Source organism: Centroberyx gerrardi, chromosome 4 (genome assembly GCF_048128805.1).
Source record: "Centroberyx gerrardi isolate f3 chromosome 4, fCenGer3.hap1.cur.20231027, whole genome shotgun sequence".
In the NCBI taxonomy this organism is placed as follows: Eukaryota; Metazoa; Chordata; class Actinopteri; order Beryciformes; family Berycidae; genus Centroberyx; species Centroberyx gerrardi.
Genome location: NC_136000.1, coordinates 22,613,852 through 22,637,477, shown reverse-complemented (window position 1 = coordinate 22,637,477; position 23,626 = coordinate 22,613,852). Strand labels below are relative to the sequence as shown.

At 40.7% G+C, this 23,626-nt stretch overlaps 1 protein-coding gene across 1 annotated transcript; it reads right to left on the bottom strand.

Moving 5' to 3' along the window:
• Positions 1-4,765: 4,765 nt before the first annotated feature.
• Positions 4,766-23,168, bottom strand: LOC139912489 (thromboxane-A synthase-like). Its single transcript, XM_071900310.2, has 13 exons — positions 23,068-23,168; positions 21,247-21,340; positions 19,621-19,673; positions 18,958-19,060; positions 16,642-16,758; positions 14,646-14,734; positions 14,075-14,223; positions 13,537-13,667; positions 12,229-12,585; positions 8,047-8,135; positions 7,138-7,275; positions 5,437-5,599; positions 4,766-4,855 (listed from the first exon to the last, which is right to left on the bottom strand). The coding sequence occupies exons 1-13, from the start codon at positions 23,166-23,168 to the stop codon at positions 4,766-4,768; spliced, it is 1,674 nt and encodes a 557-aa protein (XP_071756411.1).
• Positions 23,169-23,626: the final 458 nt, after the last annotated feature.

The following is a 23,626-nucleotide window of genomic DNA, read 5'->3' as shown; positions in this document are numbered from 1 at the left end:
TTTACATTATCATTCAGCATCAGCAAGAATAGTAAAAACCTAGCACATTTGGTATGCTTCCAAGTATCACTCAGGGTTCATCAAAGCCACACATCCGCAAATGACAGGTGAAGCAGCCTGAACAGCATGGCATGGAGGCCTCCACCAACCAGCACATAGAATAGAATAGAATAGAATAGAATAGAATAGAATAGAATAGGGCTGACTAGGGTCGATTTAGGTCTGAACACATCTGTAAGTTTGTTGCACTTAGCTGCATCAGCTTGTAGCATTTATTTCTTACATATTTTTTCCACTCCACCTTTATATTTTTTTGCTGTTGGTAGGCCTATTTTAACAACTGCACCAAAACTATCACTCTAACTGTCACGATCTCAGCCCTAGCCCTTGTGTCCTGTCATTGTCTGCCCCTGTCTGCTCCTGTTGTCCGGTCCATCACTTCCTTTCACTCCCCAGTCCTGCCATTCTCCACCTGTCCACCAGATGCCCTCGGACTTTCCTCCCTTCTGTGCTCCTTCCCTCCACACCTGCCCTGCATCACCCTCGTTAGCCAAGTTACCTTGTTCCCTCTTCTCCTGCCTCTGCCTATCACCTCCCGGACTCTCCCCTGCTAGCCAGCTGTCCCTCATTTGTAATCTGTGTGTGTATATCTAGTCTTGTTTCCTTGTAGTCTGTGCCAGTTCGTTGTTCAGTGTTCACGCGTGTGTTACCTGCGTTGTCCTGTCCTAGTCTACTAAGACACGATCAGGTTTGGACTTTCTGTTCTCGTTGTCTTTCGTCCTGTTTTCTGTTATCTGCCTTTTTGGATTGCCTGTTTTAGTTCTGGACTCCGCCTTAGTTTTTCATTAAAGCTCTTGCTTCTACCAAGTTCTCTCTCTGCCGGTCATTGCGTTTGGGTCCAGTCCCTGAGTTTCTCCACATGTGTGACACTAACATCTATCACTTCACACTGTTAGCTAGAGTGTGTTAGTTATTTTTGATTAATTTCCACTTTGACCTCAACCATGGGCCAGTCCAACTTTGGGAGGGGCTGCCATGCAATCAACCCATACCTGTCTTAATATCACACTGCTGTCAATCAAAGATGTAGCGTATTTTTCAACACACAGGTGAAACATTTGCATTTATTGATGATAGCAATCACATAATGAAGCCTTGCTTCACCCTGTAGACGATAATAATAATAATACAGATAGGCTTCAATCAACAATAGAACAAAATTGGATGAGTGGCTAACATGAGGAAAATACTTTGTTGACCTACAGTACCATGTGACTAGCCAGCTCTGTAGGAGTGGGGAGCCAAGGAGGTTTATAATGGCAGCAGGAGTTTGTTGCAGACAGAGAGAGGGGCATTCAGTCGTAAGATTTGTAATTTATAGCAATTTTTTTGTTTCTACCAAACATATGGACTTAGATAATACTAAATAAAACTCATTAACACTTTTGAGTGGAGTAGGACTAAATTAGTTGGAAACTCCTGATTCCAGGAGGAATTAACATTGTGGGTCTGCTGGTCAGACACAATGAGCACATGAGGAGGATAAATGCGTTTAACAATTTATTGCAGGACATGAAGTTGATATGACAGGATGTTTGGTTCTTGATATTACTTGATTGGTTTTCTAAAACAGACATAGGAAATATTATTTCTACTAGTAATCAACACAGTAGAATTTACAAGATAAACTTAATGTGAACATTCCAACATCCACACAGGCATGTTTACTAAAATAAAAGGATAACTGAATTCAATTAGGAATCATGGTCATAGATTACATAATAAAGAATAACAAAGTCTGCTGAATTAAAGATGAACAACAGAGTTTTCCATGTAAACAATGTGGATTTGTTTATATTCATAATTTCACTCATACAGACATGGAGTATGTTGTTAGAACTCAATGCCTATGTTGAATAAATTTTTTCTTAATGTTTCTCTTAATTTTCAATGTTTACAAGGCTACAATGTTTACATCCGGATCTCAGTGCAGCTGCTTGGAGAGGAAGCTCCCACCCCTTCATTTGATTGACACCCTAAAGTTGCAGGCATTCCAGGTAACCATAGCTACTTCACCCATCGGCACATCATCTACTAGAATTTCCAGCTCAATACAGGATTGTAAACTAGACATAGCTAGACTAGCCAGCAAGCTAGTCCATTACCATTCGAGTAAGAAGAATACTACGTCTGCATCAGTACGAAATGCTTTCTCTAACGTTTAATATGGTGTCTCCACTCAATGATCAGAATTTTGTTTCTTTGCTCTCCCAAACTCAGTTGTGTCTCTTTCTTCTACCGTCATGGTTGAGTGAGCAGAGAGGAAAAACAACCTGGAATGGTGCCCTAAGCCCCTCCCTCTCCACACAATAATCTACTACGTCACCTCAATGCTCGTGGCATGCTCGTTTGTCCTCCTGCACGTGCTGAAAACCACGTAATATGTGTTTTTGTTGTTGTTCAGGGACCCACTTTGCTCACTAGTGCCAGTAGTTGCCAAAAACTCCCTTGGTCATCTTTAAGCAAACAGAAAATTTTAAACATGGGAAATGGGTGCTTTTCACCTTATATGCATTGGAAAAAAGAACAAATAGTAGCCTGCCAAATTTTAACTAACCAAATCCAGAATGATGAGAAATCTTATGATAAATATTTAAAGGTGATAAAGTATATGTCACTGTAAATTATAAGGACGATAATTTAACTAAATTGATCACCAGGAACAAACGTAAAAAAGCTACCTTTAACAGCTAACATGCAAGTTTTCAGGTGTTTTGCTACTATAATACCTTCATACCAATTTTCTGTAACAGTACAGGGTTAAAGACAACTGGTATTCTTTAATGATATTACAAAGTAGAGAAAGTGTAGTAAAGAAAACTGAGCAACTCTATGTCAAATCCAACATAGGTACCTTTTGTCATTTGAGTCCCTGCCCCAGAAGCAACCATGGAAATCATAAAAGAGATAAATATAAAATATTCAATAATAACAAATCTACACTCCCATAAAGTTTGAGGGCTGTTGCGGTGACGTGGACACAGGATGGATAGATGGTTGCTCTGTTGATGTTGATAGCTGATTAGCTTGACATTCATAGCTAGGTTATTTGAGAAATTATTTGAAAAGTCTCAGATAGGCTTAATGCTAGGAAATAGCATTGAAGATTACAGCCTATTTGGTTATGCGTTGTGGAGAGCAGTGTATCAGGATGCATACAGCACAGGAGACCAACCTGGCACTGCAGGTGCACAGTGAATACAGATGGTAAGTTTGGCACAGCTATGTCTTGCACTGAAGTGTCTCTTCTGTTAGTCTTAGGTCTACCTCTAGGAGCCTTCGGTTCATCATCTGATCAGATGAGGATTTTTCATTGCAGCAACCAATTGTAATTACCTAGCAACCACCTACTAATATCCTAGCAACCACTAGCAATTGCCTAGCAACCACCTAGTAACACCATAGAAACCAGTAGTGATCACCTAGCAACCATCTAGTAACACCATAGCAAACCTAGTAATCACCTCACAACTTCCAGTTAAAACACTAGCAACCAACTAGCCCCGTTGGGACTGAGAGGCATAGAAGAGTGGCAGCCATTTTTAAGACAACCATATGAACAACTAGGACAAGTCACACAAAGGTGAGATTAATCAACTAGCAACCACCTTGTAATGCCTTAGCAACCCCTAGTAATTGCATAGCAACCACCTAATAACACCCAGGCAACCACTAGTAATCACCTAGCATCCACCTAGTAACACCCTAGCAACAACTAGTCATCACCTAGCAACCAACTAGTAACACCTTAGCAACCAATTGCAAATCTCCTAGCAACCACCTAGTAACACTCTAGCAACCACTAGTAATTGCCTAGCAACCACCTAGTGACACCATAGACACCATTAGTACTCACCTAGCAACCAGCTAGTAACACCCTAGCAACTACTGGAGATCACTTACCAAGAGTGAGACTCTTGCAAACACCAAGGAACACCTTAGCAACCACTTGTAATAACCACGTAAACGCTTAGTTACACCCTAACAACCATTAGTAATCAAACTGTGCAACCACCAGGTGAGACCCTAGCAATCACCTAGTAACACACTAGGAACTATTACTATTACTACTACTATTACTAGTACTACTATGACTACTATTATAGGCCCTTTTCATGTCGTGAGAAACCGGTGCATTACAACTTCCTGTGGTAACTTTATTTTTGTGAAGTAACTTTAGGTGAAGAACTTAGTTGTTAGTAGTTTAGATGCAGGAGTCAACAAAAATAGTCTTTGTACTTCACCAATGTTAATTTTGGGCAGGTTGTGGAGAGATTTAGTGAAGGCCAGAGCTGGCAACAGGAAGTTGTAATGCACCTGTTTCTCAATGCAGAAGCTGTTACCGTGACGATGTGAAAAGGGCCTATAGCTGCTACAACTATTGTGTCTTATCCAGTAGCTTACAGCTAGCACACACATTTTCTCCAGGAAATTTACCTTTCTAGTTTTTATAGGGTTCATAACAGAATACAGTTATATTTTTTTATAATTTGAATACTTAGTGCTGTTTCAAGTATTCCCGACCTTGATGGTGGATAATCCAATGTACATACTGTAGTATTATACATTTTGGCTCTCATATACTACATACTATACATATTTCATTTTTTCTACATAGGGTAATGATATGAGCCTCAGTAACTTGCTTCAACCATAAAAGAAGATGGCAAATGGTGAGCTTCTAATTGTCTGGTGGAGAAGTTATTTAACCTTCTCCCATGTCTCTTCTAGTGATTTTCAAAAATATGCCGTTTTTAGGTCCAAGACTGGTGAAAGACTTCAACTCCAGAGGAACCTGTACCAATGAAAAGAGCAACATATGTGAAAGGAACATCTTCCATACATATTCATCTCTTTTTGAGATGTAGCACCATGGTTAATAACTAAGTATGTGAATGGATGACAGTTGCATATTGAATTTTGACTATTATTACATTTCCAGTTCAGGAATTTCACTTTTAAAAACTGAAAATTTTATCCTAATAATGTGATTCGTACTACATTGACAGGATGGTTTAGTACATTTGGTTTACGACATTAAAGTTATTACATTAAGAGTTGCAAGAGATGCCTACTCATGTCCCCCTGTTGCTATGTAAACATGCAGAATGGTGAACTCTGATACCAAATAATGATTTTTATTTTCCCTTTTCAGGCTGTTTTACTTGATTAATTATTGAAATATTAACTTTTTCACAGGAAAAAGTTTGTAACCACTAATGTATATGGAAATGTATAATCTTTCGTCTCCTCCCAAAATCATCTTTGGACTTCCTGGGGGGTTCTGCCGATGTACTATACTGTCACATAAATCCCAAAATTCTAAATGTTAATTTAAGAGATTGTTGTGCATAAAGTGTCTCATGACCAACTCACCTTTGTCTCAGAGCAGGCCACAATGCTGAACCTGTGGAACACATGCACCAGCGCCATCTTAAGCTGCATTTGGGCAAGCCTCATTCCCACACAGCTACGGGGGCCTGCCCCAAACGGCAGGTATACAAATGGATGCCGATTAGCCTTGGCCTCTGGCGTGAACCTGGGGATCAACCAGAAGTTTTATTTTGGGATTAATTAAAAGCAATAGATGGTGAGTCATTTTCTTGGTGTACAAATTGAATTTAAACAGTACATTAAAAACCTGTGCCCTGTTACAACTGAGACAAAGTAAACAGTGTTTATCACCCTTTCTGATTATGGGAATGAGACAGTATGTTATATGCAGTACACATATTGTATTGCATTTAGATTAGGTGCAATACATGGATTTTGCTACTATTGTATATGTAGTGTTAGTAATGTATGGCAGATGAGAGGACATTTGAAAGTTTCAAGGTTATATAAGACATGTCAAAGCTGGGGTAGGCTACTTTGGAGAAATGAGAAGGAATTTGAAAGTATACAACAAAAAATCCTCTATAGACACACTGCGGAGCTCGAAAGCCACGCCCACCGTGGGGCAAAACACTATCGCTAACAAACCAGCAAAAGCGGCGGTCGGGAGGAAATCTTTTCAGATACGGACAGCCTGACAAGGTTTTTCCTGTTTTTGAGTAGACAAGTATGTCAAAGAATTATTTTGGCACTTGATAAATTACAAATCTTTTACGCAAAACACAACTCTGCCAGCTCAGTCTAGTTGTAATTAAAACATTCGCCAGCAAAAATACTTTTTTGTTAGCATAGATTAGCCATTGGAGTTAGAAACACACATTGCTATGAACCTTGGTAGAGCAAGGTTCAATCTACTGTACATGGAGAGAAAGCACGCCGGCTGCTTGGCCAAACTGGAGAAATTCCAAACCTTTTATGCAAAACAGTTCTGCTAGCTCAGCCTAGTTGTAACTACAACATTCGGTGGCAAAAAACTATTTTTTTGTTACACATAAATAAGCTACCACAGTTGCAAAGCCAGCTACCCAACACGAGTTGACTGACTGACCTGAATATGGCTCCTTCCTAATGAACACGTCTTGTGCAGTGGGGAAATAACTGGCTTCCTTACACAACAAGTTTATTCCAGTTCCAGTATTCAGTTTGGATTATGTCTCTTTCATGTCTTCTCTTCTGTGGATATATTAGTTTTCTCTCTGCCGTATGCAGGGCAGGCAGGACTAGTATGGCAATACACGTTTTAACCCATTTGGCTTGCCATAGACTAGACTGAAGTATGTGCGCGCGTGATTGACAGGCAGTAGGTGGGCCTCCTCGCAGATAGCTCACCTAATTGGTTGAGGCCTACTAGGAACGGTGAGATTTTGGCGAGCCTGAAAACAGGCAGGTGCGATCACAGCGGCCTGATCTTCTCTCAGACCATTTGAATTACTCATAGCTGAAAAGGTGTTAATGAATTTTGCGCCAAATAAAAAAAAAGTTGCCTACCCCACCTTTAATATTGAAGACTTTCACTGGAGACTATAACACAGGGCAACAGAATATTGTTTTGCTAGTTACATAGTTGAATAGATGTGAATTTGCCAACAAGTACAGTTCAGCAATCTGCTAGATTTGGATAAAATTGAAATACAGGTACAGACACTGTAGTTTTGCTTATGTACTGTAAGGACAGCCTCCTACCTCTCAGGGATGAACCTCTCAGGCTCTGGCCAGTGATCTGGGTCATAGTGTAGGAAACCTGTTGGGACATGCAGTGACGCTCCTTTAGGTAGAAACTGGCCATTCACCACACAGTCATGGTCAATGTGACGGCCAAACCTGTGTGGGGCAAAATAACACTGAAAAGAAGGATCCTGCATGCTCTATACTGCCCTACAAAGCCAAACAGCAGTAACTGCAATAATGACGCTAAGAAAAATGTAATTAGGTTTTCCCCTGTCCCAACTATCTACTTATCGCTGTTGTCGGGTGAAAACCTTGTATCTCCAAAATGTCAACTTTCCAGGAACTAAGGAAAACAGCCTTGGCCACCATGTATTTTTCAATTTATTCAATGGGGTTTTGAAAGGGTTTCATTAGCACCAAGGGTGGTAGAACTTCCTCAATCCATAAAGAAGCATGTAACCCTTAATTTTAAGTTAAAACATGGAAATTACCAATTTTGGAGGTTTTCACCCGACAATGACGTTATGTTGATACAAAAGTGAACTGCTTATCATTTAGTATATTTTTGTTGATATGAAAGCTAAACTCTGGCCATGGTATTTGACTTTGAAAACACACAAAAAGTAGTTACTTCTGTTTGACTTTGTGGGGAAGTATGCACCTCAACACATTTTTCCTTTCATTCTTTCTTACAAGAAATGAGAATTATTCGACTTTCAGGGGAGAAGGTGCATGGTATTGGTCAGTATAATGATATCTGAAAATCAATGTTAAAGTGAAGGAACTGTCCTACCCCACATTAACTATAAGTCAGCGCTGGGATTTCACCAATGTCTAGGTATGCTACAGGGATAAATGCTCTTTCTTTTGGTGAAGCTCTGGTGAAGATGACCCATTCATCTTCAATTAATGTGCTTACTGTACCTGAGTGTAGGTGGGTAGAGCCGCAACACTTCAGATATAACCATGTCTAAATACTTAAGCTCTTGGACATTGGTATAATCTGGTGATTCCTACAAAAGAAGGGAAAACACAAGATAAATATAGTTGCTAGCAGCAATGAACAGGTTACCACAGCATGACAAACAAGCACAGAACCTGTACAGAATTCAATACACTGAAGCATTACGACACGGTTATCAGTTAAATAATTCCACTAACGTCACTTAAATACCACAGGTAATAACGTTACCTAGCTTTAGAGTTTATAGGGCAATGGAAGACGTGGATGTATGTAAATTAACGGAAGAGAGTGGGGCTCTGGAGCAGAGCAGAGTAAAATTACCAGACTATGTACGGGTAACAGGAGTCACACTCCTCCGATCTCACGATGGCTGTAATTTATGTCTGTAACCATAGTAACGTTTACTTCAGACCAATACGGCGGCTACCACTGCCTGTATTTCACTTGTGTATTTTCGGTTTACTTGACACCAGTAACCAGAGACGTCAATATATCCATAAGATCTTAATAAACCACCGCTGACAGCAGCGTCATATTCTCTTTTTCCACCGCATGGACTTTACCCGCAACATTTGGGCCGGGCCAAGACCGCAGAACGGGTAGGAACAACCGCAATGTTGAGGAAACAGACTGGATAGAAAATTTGAGTATGTCTCACAACACTTGCCTCTGTCTCTTTCAAAATAACGATGATAATGTTACATAACAGATTGCCCCACAAGGCATTGTCTAGTCTTTGTTTTCATCACAACACAACAAAGTTCAAATGGCTGTATTTTCTTCAAATCTCAACATCTCATCATGCACCTTGGTAGACGTCTCGAGAATGTCAACCTCGAGAATTTCAAGTGTATTGATTACTATGCCATGATTTTACAGTGAGTTGAAGTTTTTGTGCAAATTTAAAAAAAAGTTAAATATAGCTGCGGGCAGCAATGCACTGGTTTAGACTGCATGAGGGAAAAGATTGGAAAACCAAGTAGTGTCTCAGGGTCATTGCGATGCAAGAAGTCTTTTCCATTTTTGTCGAAGATATCCAAAATGCTGGCCAAATTTTTATTGGTTAGAATTGCTTCATTTTTAATGCCACTGATGACATAGTTGGTAGGCTGTTACTAAGTCAAAATGTTGATGCTTGCCATTTGGAGCCAGATTAACAATATATTCAATACTCCATACCCAAATTTGCATGCTTACGAATTAATATTTGGGGCAATTTTTGACTGATCGCTTAGCTCATCACAAATTAAGTTCAGGCATGTCCAAGGACCACAAATGCCAATTTGGGCATCAATCAAGTTTACTGTTGGCAAAGTTGTTCACCATGAGGAGATACACAATCAGTATGTACCTGATTAGTGGTACCAAGCCCATGGGGTAAATTATTTGACGGTGAGAATATAAGCTTGATTCATCATTTTGGAAATGTTCTACATCTCAACAATAGAACATTTGGTGACAGCCCTGCAACTGCAGGTGAGATGGTGACTGACTTGTTGCCATTTGAAAAAATGACAAGTTGTCTTGATGGTGATGCTATTCAGCATTACCAAATGTGTGTGGTCTGACATACTTTGGGGTCCTTTGCAAACAGGTAGGCCTAAGTAAAGTAGGGCCACCGCACGGGCAGGAGCCAGATACTCCCCTGTGTCCATTTCCAGTGTCGGCTGGGTTAGCGGCAAGGATATGGAGAGGGCTGTGAGATGAGAGGCATGTGAAAGAGTCCCTGTGGCTGCAGGAGGAGCAAAGACAGTATCACTCCACCTGAACAGGCAGTTCGGGATAATTAGACTTTGGGGCTTAAGGCGATTAAAGTGCACCAGCCTGTGTTTGGCCCGTGGGTCATCCACTTCCCTGATAACAAAGTTCACAGGTGGGTGGCACTCTGCTGGACCACATGACCAAGCTAGCATAGAGCTAGTTTGTTGTGGCGGTGTCCCCCACATTGTAAGGCACATATTTTTCATTCTCGTAGCAGTGCTTCAGCCACCCTCTAGCTGTGTCACTGAGATTTTTAACATCCTGCATGGGTCACTGTAGCCTATGTCTCAGAGACGCTGCATACTCGGTTGGTGTCCCAGGTGTGTGGGTTGGCGGAAGATGACAGTCTTTGACAACATCAATTACCAAGTTAGCTTCACCTCCATGTGCCAGGAAGAAAGGGGTTAAACCACTGCTTGTCTGGACAGACATGTTATAAGCTAGTTCCACCTGTTGCAGGTGGTCATCCCATTCAAAAACCATGTCGAGCAGGATCTTAATAGCAAGTTCAGCTTTGTGGATCTGATTAAAACGTTTCACTGCACCATCACACTAAGGATGATAGGGGGACAGAGTTTCCAGATGTCAAGGTGCAAGCAGAGAGCCTTTACTAAGTCAGATTCAAACTAGGGATGTCGAGGGATGGCAAACCCGACAGCAGAGGACGCCGTTGGCCACTTTGAGTCAACCAAATTCAGTCCACAACGTACGGAGAGTAGGAGGGGCATTGTGTAACCTCCCAAATGGGTGTTCATGACCGTCCATAACCCATTTGAGGGCTCTGGGTCAGCCTGTTGTTTTTCCCTAAGGCCCCGATCATCAGTTTGAATGTGAATGAGATTGTTGGTGGCTACCAGGGACTCTAGGCTCCCTCTGAGATCGTGCCAGGCCCAGAGAGGGTCATCTGACAGAGCCTGTTCCATGGGGGAAGGTTTGAGGAACCCTGCTGAATGCATATCAGTCAGCAAATGTAGTGGGGCTGTCTGTGTGGCACGTGACAGCTTAGAGGGTTTAGGTATAACCTGTTAGGCTCAGGGCGTTGCGGCATTGAGATGTTTGGAACCATCTTTGTGAATGATGCACCAATCATAGACATCTAGTTCTACCGCCCAGCATGCATGGTGCCCAGTAGGGTCGTTGTCCAAGGGTATCTTTCTTAGCCCAACCAATGGACTGTGGTCTGTAATGATAATGAAGGGATGACAGGCCAAGTAGTGCCGGAAGTGTCACACTACCCAGACAATGGCATAAAGTTACGCTTACGCTCCGTGCCATTGAGGGTGTGACTGGCATAGGAAATCACATGTTCCCTACCATCCAGTTTCTGTGCCAGAACTGCCACCTAAAGTCACTGGGTGTCAAAGTTTGGAATATGGTTGCACATGGTCTGAAAGCAATATTGCAAAGATGGTGTAATGTATGAATGCACCCTTGGACACCCCTTCTCCCCTTTTCAAGATTACTTGAGAACACTTGTGGACCTAATTCCACAAGAAAACAAATTTCCATAAAATTGCCCAAAATGCTTGGATGTGACATTTTATAATTTTCCCAGGCCTGGAAAAGTTACACCAAATGATATCTTCAGTTTTCATTTCTACTACTGTATGTGAGGCCAAGAAACCTTCATGATACTGTCAGGAAATCATCTAACCGTGGAATAACACTTAATGATCTCCTTATGAAAAGTCCAAAATTCTACCACAGTCAAGTCAACCACATATGACAGTTAATGCAATCTTAAGGTGGTGGCCATACTGATCTGTTGTGTCTGTCCATCTACGTTCATTTCAATTCATTTTCAATGCGAGCTGTCTGTTGAATGGTGAATTCCATCTGTTTCAGACAGATAGAAACGTTCAACACACACACACACAATTATGTCTCTCTAATCCAATTCACCTCCACTGGCCTGTAGTAAAGCAGGGTGAATATGAGAGCAGGGAAGCACAACAGAGAAGAGGTTAATTAGGAAATCCCTGAAATTTAAAGTGATTTGTCATTATGACACATGGACAACAGCCACAAAACTGTCACAGACAATTATATGTGGAAAGGAGTGAGAGCATGAGGAACTAGATAATTTCTGCTCCAGATGAATCTGGGTACTTATCCAGGATGCTTAGCTTCTTATAGAGTTACAGTACATCAGCAGAAGTCCCATCATTCAGGAATTGACAACACATTTTTGATCAAATATTTGAACTACTTAAGGTGAGCTTGACTTATCGTGCCAGAGAGTTGCACATTATATTATATGAGTATGGCTCATATTTTCTAGTAGAAAAATATATTCAACTACTGTTTTGCCCAGATCTGCCATCCTACATCCTAACTGGATGAGATGTAGGTCAGACCAAACCACAGTGCCACACACTCACATGTCTGGCGATGAACTGGTCCACCTCTTCCTGTAATTTACGGTGACATTCAGGGTGGAGGGACATGAGGTAGCAGGTGAAGGCCAACGTGTTGCTGCTGGCTTCATAGCCTGCCAGGAGAAAGGCAAAAGCCTGGCCCACAATCTCATCCTCCGTCAGCATCGTCTTCTGTGGACGTTTGGTGGGTGACACCCGTGGGTGATTATAGTCATTGTCCTTCTCCGAGGCTGGCTGGGGTGCCTGTTGGTGTGTGTGATCTAGCTCATCAGCATGGTTCACCATGTCAAAGTGTTCCACAGAGACACACTCCTGGCTGCTCCGTGCATCCAACATCAGCTGGAGGAAGTCTCGACGTCTCTACACACACACACACACATACTGTATATATGAATAAATTATATATATATATACATACAGTATATACACTGTATGTGTTCTGAGTGTTAATTGACAAAAAGCAATATTGCTTTTTGTCAATTAACACTCAGAATTCAGACATCTGGGGGCTTTGGAAAAGCAAATGAGCAAATATTCAATTCATCAACATCGGAGATTCCTCACAAATTTCATTTTTGAATGAATTCATTTTAAAACTAGAAGGGCGCTCGGAGAGCGCAGACCTCCGCCAAGGGTCGTGCTATTATTGCTTGTTCGTGAGTCGGATCTGGATCCGCTCCAAAATTTAATGGGTTCTTCCTTGGCCCATGCTACACCCTTCCACGAAGTTTCATGAAAAGTAGCCAGTAGTTTTTCCGTAATCCTGATAACAGACAAACAAACAAACAGACAAACAAACAAACGGCACCGAAAACATAACCTCCTTGGTGGAGGTAAAAATCATATTTTGGATTCAATGGTTCAATATCAGTATGACAAATTCAAATGTATGCAATTCAAATTCAATCTCTGCTATCACTAATGTCTTTCCATACTCTATTCCTGAAATTGTTTGGAAAACTTGAGTTTTATTCTCTTTTCAGCTGTTGGATTGGACAAAGAATGAACAGCTGTTTGTAGGTTTTGTGTTACAAAATGCCAAATCAGTTTTACTAAACAGTATCTGAAAACAATAGTCTGTACTGATTGTTGCAGTACTAGTGGGGGATGGATGCAGGATAGATGCAGGATAGGGGAGTCTATGTTGGCTAACTTTCTAAAAACATTTGCCACACCTTTTTAAGTTGTGTGATGTATGTGTTGTATGTGATTGTTTCTGATATTGCTGTGAATTCACTGGCAGGTACATTGGTCAGTTTGATTCAGCAAAGCATGACTGATTGTTGTAATGCCCATGAGATTCAGTAGCACCTGTTCAGGAGGCTGCTCATCTCTCTGTTTGATAATCTTCTTAATGCTGCTGGAGAAGAAATTGTTGATCTGATTTTGTCTTTTGTTGGGGAGGAACTCCACCACAGGAGCCAAGATGGAAGGAAAAGCAACTAGAGACACAAACCAACTTTCTGTTAGTGCCTCACCTAAACCCAACATGCCAAGACTGAACTGTATGACACAGTAGATTCTGCGTGCAATGTTTTTTTTTTTTTTTTTTTGTAACATCTAGTAAATGTAAAATACATTTTTGTTACATTTACTAGAAAGATATTTCCAGTTTTTACTTTGTGCTTCCTTTTTTAATTTATCATTCTAGGAATTAGTTGGGAACTCTGGTGTATTTTCTGTGATTTCTCACTCTCCACTTGAACATGGCCATACAGTATGGAACAGAATATAAAGACAAAATACTGTACAGTATGCAGATCATCTGTGTGTCATCTATAATATTTGTATTGATTACATCATTCCTGTATAAAAAGGGCTCATATAAATACAAATAGATAGAACTGACTGAATAGGAGCGTGATGGGCCTTATCAAAGAAAAGGAGAAGAACATCTCTGCATGGTGGACGAATGGGTGATTGGGATTCTTCTGAGAGTCCATCTGGGTCCCAAATGCCACACTGGCAGTAACATCCATGGTGAAGCAACTAAAACATCTGTAAACCACACACACACACACACGCACACATATATAGCTAATCAATATAGGAAGCCTAGGTAGTCGAGAACACAGTATAATGCCTACATAGGCATAAGACACCTTGCCTTCATCTATGTGACAACCAGAAGAGACCCAGTGAGTCAATATAACATGGACTGCTGTAGCTGCAAGAGTGCAACATATACTTTTGATGCCATATAACCATTTATTAAACGTTGTTCATGGTGAAAAAATGAACATTGCAGATCCAAAAACACAGAAGCATGGATGTGGGTTTGATAAAAGATACATGCAAACATGAAACCTACAGAGGAATTTATATAGAATTCTACCATGTAGAAAAAAGGAGAGTGCATTAGATTGAATCAAAGAAAAAGACTGTATGAGGAAAGTATTTATATATGTGTTTGCAATTACCTGTGGATGTCAAAGGCCTCTCCTGACTCTGCATATGCATTCAAGTTGTTCATCAGGCTATTAATGGCTGTGTTGATGAGGGGAACCATCTATACACACACAGAAAGACAGAGACACTTGCCATGATTGCTGGGATTTCCTGGGAATGGATTACACTTTTTCTTTTTTCAAGGACAACAATGTTTCAATGGAGGAAATGTGTTGAAATATGTCTCTCTTACAAGAGAGAATGGTCATTCGTCCCAATGGAGATCACCGGGGAATGATACGGTAGGTGATTTATTTTTGGTTTAGAAAAACCCCATGTTGGAAAAATAATGTGTGTTTGAGCAGTAAGGGGGGGGGGGGCTCTGTCTGTGACCACATGTCACTGTTTGTCATTTCGATCATGAAGATGCATCTTGGCAGAAATACATTTGATTTTTAAAAAATCTTGTGCATTTTCAGCAGTGGCGCTGCTACTAATTGACTATACAAACACTATAGAAAACACTATAGAAAATATTTTAGCATTGCAGATCATGTTTTACCGTGACGGCCAGCCACAGTAGAATATACAGTATACACTGTATATTAGGTAAACACTGGTTAGCTCACCACAGCTTCGGTGTGCATAGATAAATATCTGTCAAGCAACATGCTCTAAAGGGTAGGCTATTGGGACTTGTGGAGGAGGACACACGTTTGTCGATGTTTTAGTTCCTGTGGCTCACAAAGGAAAGAGATGATATTGTGCCAAGTAGTCTTCTTATATCATGACTGTCTGTCAACAACAAATGGTTAATAGCTTTGTTGCCACTATGTGCAACACCACTTAGGGCCACTTAGGGATGGCTCTGTCACAATTAGGCCCATGTAAAAATTGTCAATATTTGCCTCCGTCTCCTGCATGCTTCTAAGTATGTAATCTTTCCCTCTTATCATTACAACACCATATTTTCATCTGTTTATTTTTAAAATAGCAAGGTGGTTGTTTTGCAGCTAAACTGACTCCAACGTTAGTTTGGTAGCTATTCAACAGGGCCTGAAACTAATGCGGTCCCAGAGGCGAAAATAAAGGTCCTTTTGGACATAAACCAGCATTAACACCAGTAGCAGCAGACAGGATAGTCCTTCCACCCCCTATGCAAAAAACAGGCTGACATTAGCCTACTTAGCCAGCTATCTACACTGGCAGTTACCAGCATGACTATGAATATGTTAGGTACTCAGTTAAGCTAGTGTTGACCATCAGTTTAGCTAAGTAGGCTACAGATAGTGAGGTAGCTAACTTTATTCTTCACCATATTACAGTAGATGGGTTGCGTCTTGTCTAAAACGTTGATTTGCATGGCTCATTATTCTCCAGGCTAGCTTTTTGTATTGTACTTTATAATTAAAAAAAATTTTTCAAGCTAAAGCCGGTGTTGTAACAGGGCTTGGACAAAGGACCAGTGCACCACAATAAATAAATGACTAGAAACCACATAATATCAGTGCAGTTAGTTGGAAGGAATACACAACTACATAAAACACTGTAATTCCAAAACGGAAATCTTTACTTATTCATATTATATATTATTATTATTGTTGTTATTAATTAGAAATAGGCCAAACTAGATAGCTTGGCTGAAAGCCTACTGACAAACAGTTCTTGTCACATCAGATCTGTCATTTGTTTAGCACCTGAGTCATAAAACATCCTAAAGCTTTAAAAAGTGATATGATTTTTTAAAAAAAATGATATTGGTGGTTGTAAAAAGCAGCAAACTGTTTGATGTGGCATCTTGTTTTGTATGATAAACTGTGAATTTATGGGAGTGAATTCTTTCTTTGTTTTTAATTTATCTGATCAATTTCGTCAGATATCCTAATTAAAAGTTACTAGAAATTAGTATTCCAGAGCTGTTTTTTTGAAAAACTTTTCATCCTCAGGGAGCATGCGAGGTACTGGCTGAGGTAAGGGATGAGAGAAAGAGAGGAAGGAGGTGAAAGAGGGAAGAAAGGAAACTCTCACCTCTTTCATCTTAGCAGCGCTGAAAGATGGGGTAAACATGCCACGGACTTTCTTCCAATGTTCGTCCCTCAGCAGCAGCAGAGAGTCAGTCACAGGCTTGGTGTAAATGTTAAAAGTCTTCATAGGAGGAAAGGAGAGGACGGGCAAAAACACATCTTTTAATATTACATGAAATTACAAAGTTCATGCTCATGTCTATGGCAAATATATTTGCCATAGAAACACATCTAAGACTCATGGTGTGGTTCACATGCATAAACAGCCCTCTAGTGTGCACATCACACTGGGGATCCAGAAGTATGAGCAACAGAAAAATACTGTCTGTCTGCACCCCAACCGGCCCACCATTCGTGTGCTGAAAACAAAGCCCAGGAGCTCTACACTGTTTCCAAAGTGCATTGATTTCCCCCAGCCTGCTCCATCCCCCTTTGACATTTCACAGGCCCTGTACAGCACAGAGCCAATATGGAGGATGATGAAAGTGAGGGTGGCCTTGTGACCTCTGAACCCTCTGTGATGCATATTGCCTAGACTGTGGCATCCTGGGATACCTTGCCATATCCTTCAGTGTGCTGCTCTGATCTACCCTGATCTACTCTCCTCTGCTCTGCTTTGTTCTACTCTGCATTATTGTGTTTTCTTCTGGACCTTCCTGCTATACTGTTGTAGCCCACCTAATGTGAGCACAGTCAATGTGTGTCGTCTTAGTAGTTGGTGTGTTCCGCCAGCAGGTGTCAGTAGTAGCCTGTCTTTGGAGCGAACTGCAGAGAGAGCGAGCGAGAGAGAGAGAGAGAGAGAGAGAGAGAGAGAGAGAGTAGCGAGCAGAGTAGAATTTTCCAGAACTGAACAAAGAAAGAATGGAAGTAGCAATACGGCAGAAGTGCAAGAACAGTGAGGTAAAGTAAGGTGAAGTCTAACTGATGTGAACTGCATAAATCCATAAATCCTTTTTGTGTGTTATGTTTATTCATTCTCTGGTTGTTGTTTATTTTGTGCTTGGTTTTGTGAGTGAGAAGACGGATGTTACTGAGCTGTGGACCATCTACTGCTGATGGACAGTGAGGAGTCTACTACAGAGGTGCAGTGGACAGGATTTGCTAACAACCATTTCTTTCCACTAAAACCATACTACCCGGGTAGATGTACGTTGAAGTATTTTTTTTGTTTTGATACTTTGGGTTTTACAGAGCTCAGAATTTTTTCTTTTGGAATTAAACCAAAAAGGACTGTGATAAAGGACACTAAACAAAACAAAAAGGGGATTTATGGACTGAAACATATAAGAAACTTTATTTTTGTATTGGAATGATTTATGTTGATTTTGTTTAAAGAGGTTATTGGAATATATTATTTTTATTGTGAAATAAATGCCGGCTATGTTATTTTGGTTAAAAGGATCTGATTAGAGTCTTTCTTTCACCCTACTACGATATGATGTTATTTGTGTGTGTTTTGAGTAGTGCACCTGAACGTAAGGCTTGAGAAGGAGTTATTGCGGTTATTCATTGCAGCCTAAGACAAAAATAAATAAGATAAAGAGAGATTGTAGCCTTGCACTGCTCTGTTCTCCCCTGCCCTGCCATACTGTTGTTTATAGCTGGTTCTGTGCTCTTCTCTCCGCTTTTTTGTTTTCCTCTATTTTGTTCTGTTCTTGTCTACGTTACTCTATTCTGTTCTGCTTCACTCAACTCTCCTTTTCTTCCACCCTGCTCTCCTCCACCCTGCACTGTCCTGCTTTGTTCCTTCACGCTCTGTTCTCTGCCTTGCCCTCTTCTGCCCTGTTCTGCCACACACCACTCTCCTGTATTAGGTTCAACTGTGGGATCCTGAGGGTGAGGAGGGCACATTCTGTCAGTGCCACCAAAGCCCCGAAGAGTATTCTCCTGAAATCACAAAGCGTGAACTTGTACAGAAAACACACATCATTCCCCCACAATGCAGTGAACACACACGCGCACACACACACATCCGATCCTCACTCGTTTTGATAGAGAAAGTTTGAGGGGGCTCCATTTGGAATTGAACTAGGCTACTGCCCGACTTGCCCCAGCCCGATCTCCGCCGCGAACCAGCACCGCAGCTGCTTTGAATGCCTCGGGCCCGTCCGCTGCGGATGGGATTCAGGACCCACCGGAGTGCATCTACTGCCAAGCTCTTCCCGTGGCGAGACGTCAGCAGTGTCATGAGCATTTCCTGTGCTACCAAGCGCATTAAACTGAGCTCCAGCTCTGCTGTGATGAGAGAGGGCCGGAGCGCGACGAGGACTCCCTGGAGCCTTGTGTGTGTGTGTGTGTGTGTGTGTGTGTGTGTTTGTACCTTGCTTGTTCTGTTAGGGAAGCTGCTGAACTCCTTGACCATCACTTGTTTGAGAATGTCAGGGTCTGCTACCAACACCACCGGTGACCGGCCCATATAGTACCTGAAACATAACAAATTGAGTCTGAGACAAAACACACAAAGACATGCATGCACATTAGGGATCGACCAATATGGGTTTCTGAAGGCCAATAGTGATATTTATTAGATTTAGATTAGATATATTATTATACCTGACAAATATTCTTACCAAAATTGTTGATGTAAAATAGTACAGTGAAGAAAATACTATGTACATACAATTGAGCTGCATTTTACTCTTACAGATTATCTCACCTAGCAAGTTTTGAAACAGGCAATGTGAATATCTTGTGACACTGAAATAAATAAATTAAATGAGTACACAAATAGATAAATAGACAACTGTTATATCTAATGATCTGTTTATTTAGATATTGAATTACTTATTTAACAATACCTGTATTTATTTATTTATTAATTTATTCACTATTTGATTATTTAACTTTATTTTAATTTGCCCTGAATATTAGCATTATGTGTTCATCTCACAACACATTGTGGGAGAATTGAAATTAAAAAAGGATTCTGTTTAGACCATTGTGTTTGACAGAATGCTAATGTAGAAATGTCTCATTGTCTTACCCACACACTTTGCCGTATTTCTCTATGAGATCAGTGACACGTTCGAAATAACCCTGAAAAGAAAGTTAAAGAGCAACGTCAGGAAGGACTGCAGCAGACCTTGAAAAGGTCAAACGTTAACGTTGCATTACAAATTTTGGCTTACACATTTGGCTGTGCAAGAACGTGAGAAACACCCCTTGCGTTGCCCTTGGCGTTGTTGCGTGTTTTGCGAGTATGTAACAGGCCTCAAGGCCAACTTAGTGTCGCTGTTGCCACGCCGTAGGTGCCTATGGCGGTGCGAGCAGTTATAGTTCTGCGCTGATGAATCTGCGTGTAGACCACGAAACACTAGATGGCAGCGGTGTGCTTCGTTAACACAGAAGTAAAAACAACAGTAGTAGTGGTGTTTACATTCTCTGACGTTGTGGGATATTTCTCACCACGAATTCAGTGACATCTGGTACTCTTTGTAATTTGGAGATGAGGTGTCTTATTTGCAAACCTCCTTAACTAGTCTCTCTTTGATCTGCTCCATTGTCTTTACTATAAGCGGCCATCAACCAGATGCAGATAGGAGGAAATACAAAGCGGGCCACTCACAGTGGCACTCACACACTGGCACCGCAAAGACCTATGGCGTAGCTATAGCGACACTTCAACGCACAAGTATAAATTGGCCTTAACACTCCTCAAGGAGAGAGTGACAGTGACAGTGGCCAGGCTGTTGAACAATAGACCAGAAGGGACAAGCAGCAAAGGGTGGATTGGTTGAAAAAGAAGATAAGGAGGAAACTCGAGAGGAGAAGAATACACTGCAAAAATTTCAATACAGACATACGTACTTTGTATATTAAAGTCGAGATGAAATGAAAAATGCCTTTTTAACCCTTTTAGATCACATCCCCGGTCATATTGTGCACCTATTTAACAATATATGCCAAAAAAAATACAAAAAATCAATTTCTTTGTATTCTTATATCAAAATTCAATCATGTTTTCTTCCTGTAAAACAAAATATGCCATGTGCTTACGTAAGCATGCCCATAACCAATTTCAACCAATAATATCATGACATCCACCCATTAGCTAGCTAGCAACAGCATGGTACTTCGGTGTGTCTTCGGGTGTTATGACACGCCCACTTTTCAACGTTCAAATCAAATTCCTCCCAACGTTATGTCCCGCCTGTCTTTCCTGTTTCACTCGGAAATACGTCACGATACGGAAGTTAGATACTCTCGAAATGCCGTTTCATCTCGACTTTAAAGTGAACAAGCCCACTTACCTTTTCTTCTTTTTACATATTCATCACAAAACTAATTAACTAAACAATTATCAATACGTTAATCTATTTGGCGGTCACATGGTACAAAAAAGTAATTACTTGTGAACCTTCTTTAATGAACAAATCTAATGAAGTGCAGTAATATGTTGGAAGCAAGATTTCTCTCATCTTAGGGGGTAACATGCCTGTGTGTGTGAGTGTGTGTGTGTTTGACTCAAGGTCTTAAGTGGTTTTGACACGGGTGAAATGCTTTGCTAAGGACAAAAGACTAGAAAACCAAAGGAAAATCTCACAAGTTGGATGGAGAATGCACAGCAGATGTTAGAGATTCTATCAAACCTTCCACAGTCATGTCTTACCTGGCGAAACAGCAATGCGTTGCCCAAGAACGGTGATGGCTTGGGATGTTTGATTCCACATCGAGAGAGGATCGAATAGGGGAAGACTGAATACCTAGGAGAGAGAGAGTAAGAGTGCAGAGGTGTCTTGGTGAGTGATGAATAAAGAATTCCAACGAATATTACCACATCTTCTGCACATACCGCCTAAGCAGCACATAAACACACAACATTATTATTATTTGCTCAGGGAACTGTAAACATCCCCCAAGACTCCTAAAACCTCTGCCATGTAGAATTTCTGTCTCCACATGTTGAATAAAGGATGTGGCCTTAATCAGCTGCTTGCCTGCATTATAAATCCATATAAAAACATCCTGGCTTATTCACCTGCTAACTGGCTGTAAGTGAAACGTGGGCCAGTGTGTCAGAGAGCCAGTGTAGAGTTGACCAAGCTAGTGATGGCAGAGAAGAGGGTGATGCTGATGCTATTGCTGCTGATGACATCTCTTCAATACACTGTAGCTTTACCACCTGGATATTTCACCCTCTGCACTCCGTAGGCTTGTGCAAAACAATTCAAACTTTAGTGTTTCTCTCTTGACTCATTTGTAGTGGCTAAACACAATACCAGGCCACTCCAAACTAATAAACTAACATAATAAAACTGATTATATTCTGTTCTTCTTGCACACCCCAGGTTCCCACCACTACAAATAACTTGAGAACCTGTGGGAAACACTGACCAGCATGACCAACATAATGTAAAACAAATTCTCTATGCAAACAGAAAATTGCTCTGTGTCTGACATTACAGAGCAACAATCGGGTAGCAGGATCAATTATTTCAAATAGCCTACCAAGCAGAGAGATAGTAGATATACTCTGTTCAGTCAGGGATGCTGTCAGGTTGCCTATATGAAGTGTGGAGTGGAGCATAGCTGTTTGTTTAAAACATTTTAGAAATTTGGTTTGGGAGATAGAAGGTCATTGGGTGAAATTGCCATAAGAAAAAAGTTGTATAAAGTGTAATGGGACAGTAACTGATGCCTTTCCATTAGGATGATCAGTGTGCCAAGCGTTGTTGTGCCACTTTGATCAAGTCCGACAAGACCATCCATTCCATAAAGTTACCGGGAGGGGGAGAAAGTATCACCCATCAGTACGCAGACGACACAAACACTCCTAGTAATTCTGACTTTTTTCTCAGAATTCTGACTTTAAAGATTAATCTCAGAACTCAAATACATTTTTCACATGTGGCCCTAATCCTCTTCTGTATCAATTCATTTTTTTAGATATTATTTGCAGGGTTACGGCAATCGCCAGAATAATTATATTAATAGCCTAATATTATTTATTTAACAAATCTATTCATGAGCAAATACTGTTCTTCTCCCAGGAAGATTTTTGCACTTGGAACAAAGTAGCCTAATATGACTTCAGTAAGAGAGAGTGTTGAATCAGCGTTAACTGGACGCTTGCTGGACCTGGGAGCGCTTGATGCTGTGTTTGTTTAACTGTGAGTACAGTTGTACCACTACGTTACATCTGACCCCCACTAACCACTTTGCACATTTGTCTGGATTTCACAAAAAGCTAGCATTCTGACACACAGAAACACACTGAAAAGATGTCATTTTATAGTTGTGATCAATGATCACAACTATAAGTTTAATTTCATGGTCACATAAGCACAAGGATCTATCCAAAAAGAAAGAAAGCAAGGTAAGAAAGTGAAAAACTTTCCCCCCAAAACAGATTATTATTATTATTATTCACCTTTTTAAAACAAAGTATCTCTTTTGCTCTCAATCTATCTATTGAGCTCAAGTGACTCACCAGTATAGAAGAGCCAGAAAGATGAAGAAGAGGCTGAGTGACACAGAAAATCCACTGGCCTCAACATGGAAAAACTTTAGAGAGTCAATTATAGGCTCCATGATGGACAAAACACCTCTCAATCCTGCTCTGATAAAGAGAGGAGAAGATATGTTTATGGCACCTTGGTTAAAACTGCAGGTGTTTTAACTGCAGAGAAATGCCCTATGGGTGAGATGCAAAAAAACCCCACAGAGGGCTGTACACCTGTCTCAAAATGTTGAAATGAACCCTCGGGCAGGAACGTCCAGAGACCATCTGAGCAGTGAGAATGAGGAGCACTCGCTCAGTGTGAGGCTCACAGACAGACATGAGGAAGAATGTTGCAACACAAAAAGAACATTTTGAGAAACATTTTGCTGAACAAACAGGTGATACAGTGAGCTCTAGATCTTATAAGACATGACACATTGCTTGGTTGAAAACAGAACTGCATGTATTTATGCATATCATCATTTTAATGGATACTCATTTACACCTTTTGGGTTGTTTTTTTCTGCTGTGTTCATTGTTAATGTAA

What these genes read in the sequence shown, in the direction of transcription:
- LOC139912489 (XM_071900310.2), bottom strand. Translation starts at nt 23,168, where the DNA reads ATGGAGCCTATAATTGACTCTCTAAAGTTTTTCCATGTTGAGGCCAGT. An exon ending in ACGCATTGCTGTTTCGCCAG is followed by an intron (nt 19,674 to 21,246) that starts GTAAGACATGAC and finishes CTTTCTTTTCAG; the next exon opens with GGTTATTTCGAACGTGTCAC. An exon ending in AAATACGGCAAAGTGTGTGG is followed by an intron (nt 19,061 to 19,620) that starts GTAAGACAATGA and finishes GTTATGTTTCAG; the next exon opens with GTACTATATGGGCCGGTCAC.